The 12,480-nt window shown below is 39.2% G+C and overlaps 1 protein-coding gene across 5 annotated transcripts in view; it reads left to right on the top strand.

Annotated features, from left to right (window-relative positions):
* Nucleotides 1-12,480, top strand: part of ddr1 (discoidin domain receptor tyrosine kinase 1) — an 85,414-nt gene that overhangs the window by 64,282 nt on the left and 8,652 nt on the right. For 2 of the 5 annotated variants that reach the window (XM_028012917.1, XM_028012918.1), the window contains exons 11-16: nt 354-410; nt 6,128-6,288; nt 6,538-6,745; nt 9,322-9,441; nt 11,721-12,022; nt 12,097-12,224. In XM_028012917.1, the coding sequence (XP_027868718.1) occupies nt 354-410; nt 6,128-6,288; nt 6,538-6,745; nt 9,322-9,441; nt 11,721-12,022; nt 12,097-12,224 (976 nt within the window). The remainder of the gene's footprint in view (nt 1-353; nt 411-6,127; nt 6,289-6,537; nt 6,746-9,321; nt 9,442-11,720; nt 12,023-12,096; nt 12,225-12,480) is intronic. The other 3 variants (XM_028012919.1, XM_028012921.1, XM_028012920.1) reach the window with 3 other exon arrangements.

The raw sequence follows: 12,480 nt of genomic DNA, 5'->3' as shown, positions 1-12,480 counted from the left end.
TTGTGCATCTGTTTGCACGTACGAGTTTAAAAGTTGAGTTGGGGGCGTGGCCAGCAGCAGCTTATTTGAATTTAAAGTGACAAGACGCTCTAAAACTGCTCATTCTGAGTGGAGCTCACATAAGCTTCTAGAGTGAAATCTCATTATCTAAGAATTATTTTGTGCAAAAATATGTAATGAACGTGCTTTGTTTAGGCCATAGTTCTATCCTGACCTGGTCAAAGAAGCACAATAGGCCACCATTAAGAGATTTTTGCTGAGACAGATAAAAAATCCCCCTCATCCCTCTTCTTTGAGCCTTCATCATCTCTCCTCTCACACTTTCCTCCCTTGTTCATCCCTCGCTCCTCCAGAACCCCCCACCGCCACCTCCCTCATGATGGACACCACTGCTAACTGGACGCTGTCAGGTGAGAGAGCGCGCCAAAGGAGATTCTCTTTTTATTTTCTTAAAAAAGAGGCCGAGAAGGAGGTCAGCTCCATTTGCGTTGGCTGTCCTCCAGTAGCTTAAAAAAACCTGTCCGCTGTGCTAAGTAGACAGTTTGCTGTACAATAATGGAGCAGGGATTAGAGGGACAGGATTTGGCACTGGGCTCTGTCCCCAGAGTTGGAAGATAAACAGCTCGAGGAAACAACTCTTAACGCAGCCATAGTAAATTATATTTGCATCCAATAACATCTTGGATTCCTGTGGTCTCACAAACTGCATGTTTTGTTGGCGAGCTGGCTCTGTTCTACACAGCTAAACAATAACAGGCTTTAAAAAAAATGAAAAGAGCTGGAAATGGTTTTCTGTGTCGTGTTTGCTGCTTTGTACTTTTTACTGGATGTGGTTGGATGGCTTTGTCTGGGTTTATTTATTATCCGCATGGTGTTCAAGTGACACAGAGAGAGATGCAGGAGCACTCTTATGTTCTGACAGACTAATGTTTAAAACACTCGCTGCTAAATCTGGATTTATAAATGTAGGCATGTGCATGGTTTGCTATGTTCTTGTCTACACATAGGTTCAACAAATGTTGAATACATCCAGCGCTATAAACAGATTATTTTTGTTTTTGTCTTTTTGTGCCACCGTTAAATGTTTCATACCATCAAATTGATTTAAATATCAAGTCTAGTTTATTTATAGCACATTTCAGCAGCAAGGCAGTTCAAAGCACCTTGCACCATAAAAACACAAAACAGTAATGAATTATGAAATGAGCAATAAACATTACATTTTGGCAGTGGTACATTGGTCAAATGTATTGATCAATGTTCCACTTAGTACTAATCAAAAACAACTTTGAGGTTCAGAGATGACCTGAGTAAATACAAAAAGGAGTTTTTAAATGAAGGAAAAAAAACAAAACAATATGGTGATATTAAAAAAAGAAAAACAAACTAAGTGCTTAATGATGCAACAGGCAACTGGTGTCCTACATTTCTGTGGAGTTTTCTACACCCACTAATGGGGTTGGACAATAAATCAATACCATTTATCATGGTAGACAAGTGATCAATATCAGCAGATAATATTCCTGATAGAATATTCACTGAACTACGATCCAGAACAGCTTGGCATTCTGGGAGATATAGGCAGAGAAAACACTTCAGCTGCTCAAACTTGGCCAGTTGCAGCCAGCTTATCAAAGTTGGTGGCCTCAACTACCTCACTCACTCTTTGGCTACCTAGCAGTTGCTCAAAGAATGAGTTCACTCATTCTTTGGTTACCTAGCGACAACATGTTGAGTAACTGACACAGAGCCAGTTTAAGGTTTCTTTGTACCTCATAAACGCTTAAAATTAAAAAGCAACGCTGTGGAAAACTGTGGATAAAACAGGAAAGGTCACGGCTTTGGCAGTATTTCAGATATTTAAAACAAGAAAGTAAGCAATAATTATCTATTGACTGATATGAAATGTCTATACGTTTTTCAGCCATATTGTCCAGCCTTACATCGCCTCTTAAAACTCTCTTAGATCTTGGATTATATGTAGATTTCATCACAGTCCAGAGGAAAATTGGTCTTTTTTCATTCAACAATGAAAAAGACCTCAGTTGCTCACGTTGACATGAAAGGAGAAAGAAACTGGATTATTCTAATTATTGCTTCGCTACAAAGCTACTTAGAAGTGAAACCACACGGACACACTCCTCCCTGAGCAGCGGGGTCTGGGAGGCTCTGGGTTATGGTGAATATTGAAGCAGTCGGTCCCTATCAGATGTGCAGTAAGCCTGGTGTGCCTGTGCTGGTGTGTGACCCCCCTGTGAGAGCGTGACTCCTCTGAGAGCGCTGATGTTTGAAGGCTCTTCAGTGCACTAGCTTATGCCACACTCTGGTTATAAATCCACAAACCCACACAGTTACTGAATACGCAGAGCTGCAGAATAATTTAGAAAACTGTTTGGCAATATGAAGGTCTCTCTCTACTGCTGCCTAAGTCACATTACCTCAGAAAAATAGCCTAAAAGGAATAAAAGCATCATACTTCCTGCTGCTTCTTTTATTTAGTGATTATGTTATTGTGTCAAATGGTTCTGTTAAAGCTTATATTCCTTCTTGAAGTTTTCACAACCCTTGAATGGTTTCACATCTTGTAACATCACGACCAGAAACTTCAACACCAATACAGAGTATTGGAAGCACTTTCACAATAAAAGTCAGAGCAACGTACCATGTCTTTGTGTCCAGCCTCTCTGAGTCAGAACTTTATAAGTCTTTTTTAGTTTAAATCACTTCCAGCTTTGCACATCTAGATACCATTCTTCTTAATAGCCTGGATTTGGTCTGAACTTTGACTTTTTAATATGGTGATATTAAAAAAAGAAAAACAAACCAAGTGTTTAATGATGCAACAGGCAACTAGTGTCCTACATTTCTGTGGACACTAGTTGCAATTCCTACTGTCTAGACTCTAGACCTTAGATTCCTAGCTCATGACCTTAGATTTATGAGCTTTAGCTGTGAATCTAAAGTCATCGTCCTGATAAAAAGTCTGTACTCTTTCCAGCTTGTAGCAGGTTTTTATTCCAGAGCTGGTCAACATTTGGCTCCATCCATTTTCTCATTATCTCTGATCTGCTTTCATGTTACTGCTGGATAAAAGCATCCCCACAGCATAATGCTGCCACCACCACGTTTCACAGTGGGGATGGCATGTTTAGGGTTTTGTGCATTGGTAGTTTTCCACCACTTAAAACATTATTGTTCGTCTTGCATGACTTTTTTCCCTTTTTTTCCTATTTTACCAATGACTTTCTTCTTTCCACTCTTCCATAAAAGCAGATTTGTTTGTCTTATTAGCTGATTTTTCCATTTGAGCTTTGAATATCTGCAGCTCCTCTAGAGTTATTATGTGTCTCTTGGTGGTTTCTCTATTTCTGTCCTTCCCTATTTGCTAGTTTGGGTGTCTTAGAACAGATAAGGGGGACATATTATGCAAAATTCACATTTTGCATGATTACCGAACAACTCACGCTGAGTTCCAGCACCTCTGGTCAGCTGGTTCTACCACTGTGTATGCTGTACAATGGCTGCTGTTGACTGTTGTTGACTTACCATTCAGAAACCACTTGCTGTATTCCTGTTGGTTGTGCAGGAGGTTCTAATTCTGCTTTTCAAAGATGTATAGTTGTACAATTACACATCTGTCTGAAGCCATTTTCCTGTGAGAGTGTAAAAGTTAAGTTTCTTCTCTTTGTAAAGCATAATTTTCTTTTCACTTCTTTGTGTTAGTCTGGGACATAAAAAAACTAACACAATACAAAATTAAGAAAGCTGGTATGTCTTTAAAGTTTAGGGTAAACGCATTTGGAAATGGGATAATGCTGCATTTCATGGTGCAAAATGTAAGAAAGTTAGAAATAAAATCACAAGACCATGTAATATATTAACCTTAAAGACTGGGAGAAAAATTCTTTGAGGTTTTTCTGCAATTTTATCCTGCACTAAAAAGGGGAAAGTCCAAATTCCCAGCTGTCACAGAATGCAGCATAACTTTGTTGCTTTGATGAACTAGTGAATAAACTGTGGTCATTCACAGAATAAAGCAATAAACAGAACTAAATCATCATTTCCTGGATGTTTTTCTGTGGTTAGACTTGAAAGCACGTTCACTCCCAGCTGCAGAGGCTCCACCCACATATTTTATTCTAAAACACACATTTTCTTTATGCAGAGCATGTGTTTGTAAGCATAAAACAGAAATCTAATTTAGTTTGATTTATAGTTATAGCACTGGCATGTTTTTATAAGCCTGTTGCTCACACACCTTCAGTCCATAGATTATTGGTCAGATATGCCCCAAACACAAAAACTGGGAAATGAAATGAAAGACGGGTTTCTTTCCATAGGAAAATACACAACAACTCACTTATAGTGGCTCATAAATCATGGCTGAGAGAGAGTGCAATTTACAGCTAAGCTTTAAAACAATGCTTGAAAGGAACAAAAGGTTAACAGAAGGATTGAGAAGGAAGTCACATTGTTTATCATCTTCTGAAACCGGATGTCAGTTATTATCGCCGTCCTCATGGCAGGCAGGATGATGAACACGGAAGTGCATGAGGACCCGAGTTTGTCTCAAAGTAAAACTAACATCAAGTGTCATTCAGTTCGTCATTTGTCTTCTGTTATCCACCATATCGACTTCCATTTCTAAAGCAATCTTTTATATTTGGCCGGCTGTAAAAGGATAAGTTGGAGGTTTGCTGTAGAGTCATTGAAGGCGCTTCTGAAGCTGCAGCCGTCTACGTCTCAGAGGGGGAGCTTTTAAAGAGGGTAGTTTGTTTAGGGCTTCAATGACTTCTGCAGGAACTTAGATGAGATAAAATGCATAAAGCTGGACAGGATGCTACAGACGCATTCAGGACTTGGCTTGGATTCTTCTCATAAGGAGACATATTGACCGATGGAATAAATTCCCATCTGATGCGCGTAGGCGTTCTGGGAAAAAAAAATCTAATTTGAAAACTTATCATGAAAACCTAAAAGATACAAAGAAAAGCCTTAGTCATCAAAAAAATCTGTCACTAAAAAAACCAACAGGAGTCACTGAAATTGGAAAATGCTGCTTATACAAATATGCCTCATTATATGTGGAAACTTAATTTTGTTAAATCATAAAAATATAGTTTGTCACAGTGGAGGTAGTGTCATAGTTTGGGACTAGTTTAATGCTTTGTTACAGAAAAATAGCAAGACTGCTCAGTGGCACAACCACAAAATGAGAAAAATCATTCTGGTAAATCAATAAAGTCACTAACATAGTTTCTCTTCCTGCCATGTATATTGCCCTTTCTAAAAATGTGTTTTGCATGAGAATAAAACATATGGCAACAATTACATATGTATATAAATGATGTTTATGAGGTGCCTCTTACTTGTATTGTGTCTGTATGATGATGAAGTATAGTGAGTCACAACAGACTAAGTTTGTTTTTCTGTGATTTAACCATCTCTTTTCTTGTTTTTTATACTACTTACCATCTTGGCATCAATGTTTGATCAAAGTATCCCTCTGCAGGTGCTCCAAGTCTTCAGCGAATGGTTAAATACTAACAGAGAAATGAATCAGAAAAGGGCAGAACTTGTCACTTGCATGCTGAGATCACTGAATCTTCTTCAGCGTAGACAGAGAGTCAGCATACCATAGCAAGAGATATATTTATGTCATTGGGTCATTGCTGAGACATTTGTGTTGAACTTGATACTAATGCTGTGATGCAAAATTTAAATCAATGGACTGTTTATGAGCTTGATGTTTAATTTCTGGTCCTAATGCTGCAGGATCTTTCAACGTCCAAAACCCTGGGGCTTATTTGATGAAATGGTTGCATTTATACAATTTCAGATTCCGATTTCTGTGAAGTGCTTCATCTGTAATTGACAATAGAAATGCAATTTAAACACATCATGGTGTGACTGGATGACATGAACTCAACCAAAACAGAAACGACAGCTGGTGAATGTAAATAATTTACTCACCTGTGATTGATAAAGTGACTTTGACACGCATATTTTTTCTGCTGTAGGTTTCTTTAACTCAAAACCTTGAAACCATAAAAAGTGGCAAGTTTTTGATGTCAAATATAAATAAAAAACTGACTGAAATTGATTTTCTTTTTTTTTCCATTTCAAGAATTTGCTGCCTTTACTCCGAGGGCGGGACTTCCTGTAGCCAAAGATGACGGCAGTAACACAGCTATTCTGATTGGCTGCCTGGTGGGCATCATCCTGCTGCTGCTGGCTGTTATAGTTGTCATTCTTTGGCGGCAGTACTGGAAAAAGATTCTGGGCAAGGTGGGTTAGGAGCTGGACCTCTACGGTGTAATTTCTAAGCTGGAAATATTTTATTTCATGAAGCCAAACCGTCGCTTTGATTCAGTTTAAGTTAATAATATCTGGAGAGAACAGCTGCCAGCCAACTGGCAGTAAACCAGCCCGTCTCCATCTGGATTTATCTGCGCTGCTAATCAGTCAGCGATTAAAGTTTGTGTCCAGGATTTGAGCATCCCTCTGCCCTAATGGTTCCTTCATGCTGCCTTTCAGGCCCAAGGCAGTCTGTCCAGCTCAGAGCTCAGAGTCCATCTGTCCGTCCCCTCGGACAACGTGGTCATCAACAACACACACAGCTACTCGAGCCGGTACCAGCGCATACACACTTTTCCTGACGACCGGGACCAGGACAGAGAAGCAGAGGGGGAATATCAGGAGCCCAGCGCTCTGCTGCGGCCCAGAGACCAGAGGGACAGCACCAGTAAGTTACACTGAGGGGTTTAAGTGTTGCTTACCTTTAATATTAAATCTGTGTATTGGAGAAAATGTTTCCAAGTCAGTTTTTGAACATAAATAATGTGACATAAAGTGGTCTCAGAGCCTCAAGTCATCCTTTTTTCTTCATTATTTCTTCTTGACATTTCTTTGGAGCGTGTTTCTTTAACGTTTTTAGTGCACTGATGCTGCTTTTTCACTCGTTAGTCCTTTTCAGATACTTTCAACATTCAGCCAAAATCTGACCGTTTTGCCCCTATGTGGCCCATATCTGTTCTTATTATTGATGTTCTGAATCAAACAAAACTCATCTTAAAATCAAAGAAAGGCGGCTTTAATATTTGATCCTAAATTGGATACGTGACCTCAGTCCTAATGGTCGCTTTGCATTTTATTCGACATTTCATTCACACCACTGAAGTGTGGCAACATCACAACATGTGTTGCATTAAAGGCTGAAGAACAGAGGACTGTTCACACTGGAGTCTGATGTCGTTGCATTTAAATTACAATGTGAAAAACTGCACAAAAAATCTGACCTCAGCAAAGAGAGTTGGCTGCAGTGTGAATGGGACAAAACACGTGTATAAACAACCTAATAAAGGGAAAATGTAGAAAACAGCACGTCTAATTTCAGCAGCTTTAAAATGAACTTCGTGTGGCTTTTTCTTTACTGGGTGTCGTTTATTTGGCTGATTATCAAGCATCGCATTAGTGCTGGTTTGGCCTGGAATGAAACTTTACAGTGTGTCCAAAGCTATCATGACATAAATAGAAGTACCCTCAATATAAATGTCTACTGAGATTTAAAATGTACAAAAATAATGATAATAATTAACCCAGCTCAGCACATTTGACTGAAGAAGCTTTTTCTGCATATTTTGAAATGTTGCAGGCTGCAGCCACAGGGACTATTTTCACAGATACAGCGGTTTTAGACCTGTTGCACTGCAAAAACACAAAATCTTACCAAGTTGTCTAGTTTCTAGTGTACTTGGTACACCTGAAATAAGACAAAACTAACTTAAAAGTAATTTAACATGGAATAAATATCTTGTTGTAATAATCTGCCAATGGAACTAGCACACTTTCATCAAAATTAAGGAATTATTTACTTAAAACAAGCTCCTATATCTTGCTGAAAAGTTTCTTGTAAGTTTGTTTTTTTATTTCAAGTGAAATAAGATATTTCCACTTGAAACTAGACAAAAATACTTAGTAAGATTTTGTGGTTTTGCAGTGCACAATAGCAAATTTTGCTTGACAATAAATTGTCCCAGACGTTTTTGCGATGAACGATTTTCTTATTTTGAGACCATTTTCAAGCAATATAACGGTAAAGGTATAATAATGCAAGGACAAATTCTCAAAGCTCAATAAACTTGAAATTCTAATGAACATTTAACACTGGATCTGGAAAATATTTTAATTATCCAAAATAAATAAACAAAATTACAGAAACAACAAATAAAATAGAAACTGAAGCCTCTGTAACAAAATTGTCCTTCAAATAAGGGCTATTTGAGACAAAAGCTCCAGACTGAAGAACGTTTTTGGTAGGAAGAGCTAGAAAAGAGAAAAACTATAAATCATGCAAATAGAAATGATTGAGCTCACTTTAATTCATCATGCGGATAATTGATTTATTGCTTATTGCAACAGGCCATGTCTAGAGGAGAGCTGTTTTTAAAAGTTGGCCTGGTTTGGCGTAAGGACTGGACAGATGAGTAAAAAAGCAGCCAAAGTCTAAAGAAACAAAAGTAAAAGTCCCTCAGAAAACTGGAAGAACAGTTAAATAAAAATGACTGCAAAAGATCACAAAAAAGCAAGAAAATAATGCTCTGTTCTGTGCAACATGTTGACAGGCAGGAAAACATGCAAAACATACCAGCTGGGAATAAATAAGCAGAAAATGTGACAACAATCCCACCTTCCATATGTACTGTATTTAAATTTCTGCACTCATGCCTGTGGTTTGTACCACATCGCTCAGTTTGCATGCCTGTTTGTGATTTTGCAAACTCATTTGGAGATGGGGCAAAAGCAGAAGGAAAACTCCCGATGTGGCGTGCCTATCTAGAAAAGTGTGGCGTTGCAGTATATCCCACCACACCAAACAAAAGTGAATCAAATCAAACATCCTGCAAGGAAGACTGCCTGCAAGAAGATGCACGGTGCAGAGGGGGCACAAAAGAACTATTGTTCCAAAGAGAGGGAAGAAAAGGGAGGAGAAGCTGAGGATTAAAGAAGAAAAAATGCATTCCTTTGCTTGCATTGTTCCTCAGGAGGTTGGCATGCCATCTTTACTAGGCGCCTGTGTTAGTTTGAAATAACAAGAGTAACAAACATCCCATCCAGTCAGTTTTTTTATGTTGGGTTGTGTTAACTTGCCTGAGATGTTCTTCCTTCCTGTGCTCATAATGAAAACCCTTATGATTCCTCGTATGTACATGAACACGCTAACACTGTCATGATTCTGTTTTGTTCCATGTTATGATTTTGTTTGTGTGCCCCACCTCGTTCTGTACGTTTGTGTGTGTTTGTGTGTCTGTGACCTTGTAGCCTTGCTGTTAAACAATCCGGCCTATCACGTGCTCCTACCAGATCACAGAAAAGGCTCCAGAGCCGTAGTCGTCCCAAGATCGGCTCAGGCTCAGGAAAAGAGCCTGAATGTGCCCCAGGGTAAGAAGCCTCAGACTGGGCCGGCACAGTCAGGAGGATCCCCTGCTTCCCACTCACTTACCGACCTGTCAACGCTGAGGCAGGAGAAGATTTTCTCCCAAATATTAACAATTTGTTTCTGCATGCAACCTTCCCATTCTCTCATTCACTCATCACATAACTCCTTCCTTTGTTTGAAGGGATAGTTTGGTTTCTAAGGAACTGGAAAGTTTCACAAAGAGCTTCTTTTTTTATTTATTTTTTACTTTGATTGAGTTTAGTTTCTGTGAACGCCTCAGTAGCACCAGGTTATCATGCTGCGTTCCAGCTGCACTCAGAACTGCGAAATTACAACTTCCTTTATTTCACCAGGAAAATCCCACTGAGATTAAAAATTTGTTTTGCAAGAGAATCCTGGCCAAAACTGGCAGCAGCACGGAGTTTACAGCACAAACTTAACGCAGTCATACATAAATTAGTTAAAACATTTACAGACAGATGATTTCTTCTCAAAATCAGTAAGAATCACCTTAAAAATATTTAGTGAAAACAGCATCTTAAGGTTGGTGTGTTTATGCATACATTTATAATTGGTTCCAAAAAGATGGAGCAGAAAACTGAAAAGTTCAGATGATGCAAAATAAACATATCCGCGCATAATGCATAAATGTAAGTTAATTGCATATATTCTACAAAAATGGTAGAAAACATGTTAAGTTTTTGTTTTAGACTAAAATTAAATTCTGTTTTAAGTGATTCCTAACTCTCACCTGCAGGTGTCAGTATTTCTTTCTGCTGCCTCAGTCTTGTAATCTGTGATCTACATGGCGAGTAACCAAAGGTCATGTTTAACCTTCATACATATCAAATATCACAAAAATGTTTGTAAATATTCCTAAAGTAGCTTCAGAAAATCAGGCATTTTGATCACGAAAAATCACAAAAGCAATTGAGAAAACCTGGAGGGACTGATCAGTGTGAAAAGATGTTCAATATTATTTAATTTTAATAAGTACTAATCGAATGCAGGTAGTTTATTAATGTTTTAGCATAAACAACCCTTTCAGTCATTCATAATTTTGAACTTGGCCCAAAGTGAAAATGTGTTTGACACTCCTGCTGCAAACTAGAACTAGAAAACAAGATTTAGCAGAAACCTGTGAGGTCATTTGATGAGAGCTGAGGACAAGATGCTGCAGGTGGAAAAGTATTGCCAAGTCAAGACTCAAAACAAAGCTGCATACTTCTACAGCGAGGATGTTGAACTTTATTTTACCTTCCCAGACCAATCCAAGCGATCCCATTTTTATCCTTGTTAAAACACATTGTAGTTAAATCCAGTTGATAATGACAGATGGTAAAATAGTTTTTTTTACTGGAGTCACTGTGACTCCTGCTTTTCCTCCCAAATATATGATAAAGTTACAGTATTGTGATCTAATGGCTGCAGTTGCGTGTGAATTTAGGTTGAACATTCTCCTATCAGGCTCATTATTATTTCAAAGGTAAAACAACTTAGCATTCAGGTCCCACTCTCCCTACAAGCCCATGACTCAAGTGCTGTCTGAACCTTTTGGGAGCCGCTGGTTTCAAACGTAAAATTATCTTTTCGAGGTGTTTCAGTTTTATCAGTGGGTAAAGATGCAGGTTCAAATTTAGTTTTAATTTAGGAGTTCGATATGGTGTAAATGAGCAAAGAGAGATTCAATAACAAGTGGTTCATACCTGCTATTCATGCAGGAAGATGGATTTAAAGAAATTATAAATTATTTTAGTCTCTCACGGGAATAAAATAAGTCACCGGAGGGTGAATGTGTGCTGTCAGCTGTCTGAATCAAACAATGATTAATGCACTGGCCGGGCTGCAGGAGGCCGCAGCGGGGAATACATTCACAAGAATTGTAATCCTTCACAATGTGCAGGGGTGTGTCGATATTTCTGCAGGATGACAGCTCTGCTGCATAATTTCAGCTCCAGCTCAGCCTCCCAGTAGATGAATGAGCCTGCAGCTGTGCTCAGGACCATCATCAGTTCTTCTGTAAAAATAAACAACCTTTTCCCGGGCCGACAGAGGAAAGGTAGCTCTGTGGAAAACTTGATTTCACTTATCTTAGATTGCTTATGTTTTTCTTTTTGAATATTGGATTTGGTTTCCAGCTGAAAATCCAAACTATCCCTTCAAAACAAGTCGCCTGACCTTTTATCTCCTGATTCTGTTCCTGCAGACGGCCGTTTTAAATCACTCGGTTGTTCTCCATTATCTCGTCTTTTCATCCGCCCCCTCTGCCTCTTGTCTCCAGCTTGTGGTTTGGACTTGGACCTGGAGAAAGGCTTCCCCTCTGCACACGAGGAGCCCCCTCCCTATCCGGGGTCGCCTCCTTATCCGTCTCTGTCTCCCCCGGTCTCCCCGCCGCTGCCTCCCAGCGTCCCGCATTATGCAGAGGCGGACATCGTCAGTCTGCAGGGGGTCAGCGGCAACAACACCTATGCGGTGCCGGCCCTGGCCTCTTCCAGTCCTGGTGCCGACGCTCTCCCGCTGCCGGAGCTGCCGCGCCAGTGTCTCGTCTTCAAGGAGAAGTTGGGGGAGGGACAGTTCGGGGAGGTGAGAACCGACAAAGATGGAGGAAATGTCTGATCGCCGTCCTCTAATTTGAATTTAATTTCTTGTGGTTAAAGGTTCACCTGTGTGAAATAGAGAACCCTCTGGACCTCCCGATCCTGGAGTTCCCCTTTAATGTGAGGAAAGGGCGCCCTCTTCTGGTCGCAGTGAAGATACTGCGCCCAGATGCCTCAAAGAATGCCAGGTTTGTATCATTTTGTTTTTACAGTAACTAAACCTCAATACCGGCTTCTACATTGCATTATAATTTTTTACTGTACCTAAATATCTTCTTCTTTTTTTTTTACAATGTCTAAATCTGAAATTTCTTCACAGTACCTGAATCTATTTATTTTTTACTTTTCCTTTTTGTTTTTACTTTACATTTTTTGCTTTATATTTGTACTTTACAAATAGAAATTCAAAGTAATTTTTTTATTTGTAAATCAAATTTGTATTTT

Source organism: Xiphophorus couchianus, chromosome 3, assembly GCF_001444195.1.
Source record: "Xiphophorus couchianus chromosome 3, X_couchianus-1.0, whole genome shotgun sequence".
Lineage (NCBI taxonomy): Eukaryota > Metazoa > Chordata > Actinopteri > Cyprinodontiformes > Poeciliidae > Xiphophorus > Xiphophorus couchianus.
This window is presented reverse-complemented; position numbering and strand designations above follow the sequence as displayed.